The sequence below is a fragment of the Rhinopithecus bieti genome, unplaced genomic scaffold (genome assembly GCF_001698545.2).
Source record: "Rhinopithecus bieti isolate Rb0 unplaced genomic scaffold, ASM169854v2 scaffold_22436, whole genome shotgun sequence".
Classification (NCBI taxonomy): Eukaryota; Metazoa; Chordata; class Mammalia; order Primates; family Cercopithecidae; genus Rhinopithecus; species Rhinopithecus bieti.
The window spans coordinates 932587-934953 of NW_016810644.1; the positions used below are offsets into that span (position 1 = coordinate 932587).

The 2367-nt window shown below is 60.6% G+C and overlaps 1 protein-coding gene across 2 annotated transcripts in view; it reads left to right on the forward strand.

Annotated features, from left to right (window-relative positions):
• Position 1: 1 nt before the first annotated feature.
• Positions 2–2367, forward strand: part of PPP1R12C (protein phosphatase 1 regulatory subunit 12C) — a 30992-nt gene continuing 28626 nt past the window's right edge. For both annotated transcript variants that reach the window (XM_017892554.1, XM_017892555.1), the window contains exon 1: positions 2–115. In XM_017892554.1, the coding sequence (XP_017748043.1) occupies positions 2–115 (114 nt within the window). The remainder of the gene's footprint in view (positions 116–2367) is intronic.

Consider the following 2367-nt stretch of genomic DNA (forward strand, 5'->3'; position numbering starts at 1 on the left):
GATGCTGTGCGCCGCGGACCCCGGCCCCGGCGCCGAGCTGGACCCCGCCGCGCCGCCGCCCGCCCGCGCCGTGCTGGACTCCACCAACGCCGACGGCATCAGCGCCCTGCACCAGGTCAGCGCCCCCTCCGGCGTCTCCCGGGGCCAGGCCCACCCTCCGCGGCGCCACCTGGGGTATCCTCCTTCCCCGGTTCCGAGCCGCCGTTGCCAGTCTCGATCCGCCCCGTCGTTCCTAGCCCTGGGCTTTGCCACCCTATGCTGACACCCCGTCCCAGCCCCCCTTACCATCCCTCTTCGACCACCCCGCTTCCGAATTGGGGCTGCTTCAACTGGCCCTGGGCTTTGCCAGTCTGTGCTTACCACCCTGCCCCAGGCCTCCTTACCAGTCCCCTTCGACCTACCTTCTTCCGCATTGGAGTCGCTTTAACTGGCCCTGGCTTTGCCAGCCTGTGCTGACCCCTGCAGTCCCCCTGACCATCCCTCCCTCGACTTCCCCTCTTCCGATGTTGAGCCTCTTTAGCCGGCCCTGGACTTTGTCTCCCTCCCTGCCCTGCCCTCTCCTGAACCTGAGGCAGCTCCCATAGCTCACTCTGGTCTATCTCCCTGGCCCTGGCCATTGTCACTTTGCGCTGCCCTCCTCTCGCCTCCAGTGCCCTTGCTGTGCCGCTTGTGCCGCTTCTACTCTGCCCTCTAATGCGGCCGTTTCTCTCCTGAGTCCGGACCACTTTGAGCTCTACTGGCTTCTGCGCCGCCTCTGGCCCGCTGTTTCCCCTTTCCAGGCAGGTCCTGCTTTCACTGACCTGCATTCTCTCCCCTGAACCTGTGCCGCTTTCTGCCTGCAGCTTGTGGCCTGGGCCACCTCTATGGCTAGGCCCAGATCCTTCCCCACCACCTCCTTCAGGTTCCATCTTCCTCCAATCCCTCTTCCCCTTGCTCTGTGCTGTGCGTTGCTACTCAAGGATGCTGTTTCCAGAGCACTTCCTTCTCGGCGCTGCACCACGTGGTGTCCTCGGAGCGGATCCTGCCCTTGTCTGGGTCCTCTCGGGGCATCTCTCCTCCCTACCCCAACCCCCATGCCATCTTCACTCGCTGGGTTCCCTTTTCCTTCTCCTTCTGGGGCATGTGCCATCTCTCGTTTCTGAGGATGGTCTTCTCCGTGGGATGTCTCTCCCTTGCGTCCCCACCTCCCCTTCTTGTAGGCCTGCATCATCACCGTTTTTCTGGACAACCCCAAAGCCTCTGTCTCCCTGGCTTTAGCCACCTCTCCATCCTCTTGCTTTCTTTGCCTGGACACCCCCTCCTCCTGTGGATTTGGGTCACCTCTCACTTTTTTTTTTTTTTTTGAGACGGAGTCTCGCTCTGTCGCCCAAACTGGAGTGCAGTGGCCGGATCTCAGCTCACTGCAAGCTCCGCCTTTCGGGTTCACGCCATTCTCCTGCCTCAGCCTCCCGAGTAGCTGGGACTACAGGCGCCCGCCACCTCGCCCGGCTAGTTTTTTGTATTTTTTAATAGAGACGGGGTTTCACCGGGTTAGCCAGGATGATCTCGATCTCCTGACCTTGTGATCCGCCCGTCTCGGCCCCCCAAAGTGCTGGGATTACAGGCTTGAGCCACCGCACCCAGCCCCCTCTCACTTCTTTAATTCGGGCAGCTCCCATATCCCCTTTACCTCTCCAGTCTGTGCTCGCTCTTCCGGCCCCCTGTCATGGCATCTTCCAGGGGTCCCAGAGCTCGGCTAGTCCTCTTCCTTCAAGCCGGGCCCCCATGTCCACTTCAGGATGGAATCCTGTGTCCCAGAGCCGGGACCACCTTATATTCCCAGGGCCGATTAATTTGGCTCTGGTTCTGGGTACTTTTATCTGTCCCCTCCACCCCACAGTGGGGCCACTAGGGACAGGATTGGTGACAGAAAAGCCCCATCCTTAGGCCTCCTCCCTCCTAGTCTCCAGATATTGGGTCTAACCCCCACCTCCTTTTAAGCAGATTCCTTATCTGGTGACACACCCCCATTTCCCGGAGCCACCTCTGTCTCCTTGCCAGAACCCCTAGGGTTTGCTTACCGATGGAGCCAGAGAGGACCCTGGGAGGGAGAGCTTGGCGGGCGGTGGGAGGGAAGGGGGATGCGTGACCTGCCGGTTCTCAGTAGCCGCCCTGTGCTGCCCTCTCCCTGAGCCTGAGCTGCTCTGGCGCGGCCGTCTGGTGCATTTCACTGATCCGGGTGCTGCACCGGGTGGTACAACAAAATCAGAATAAGTTGGTCCTGAGTTCTAATTTTGGGTCTTCACCTTTCTAGCCCTGAATTTGTGTTGTTCCTCTGTGCATCAGTTTTCCCTGTGAGATAAGGCTAGTAGCGGCGCCCCCCCCCCC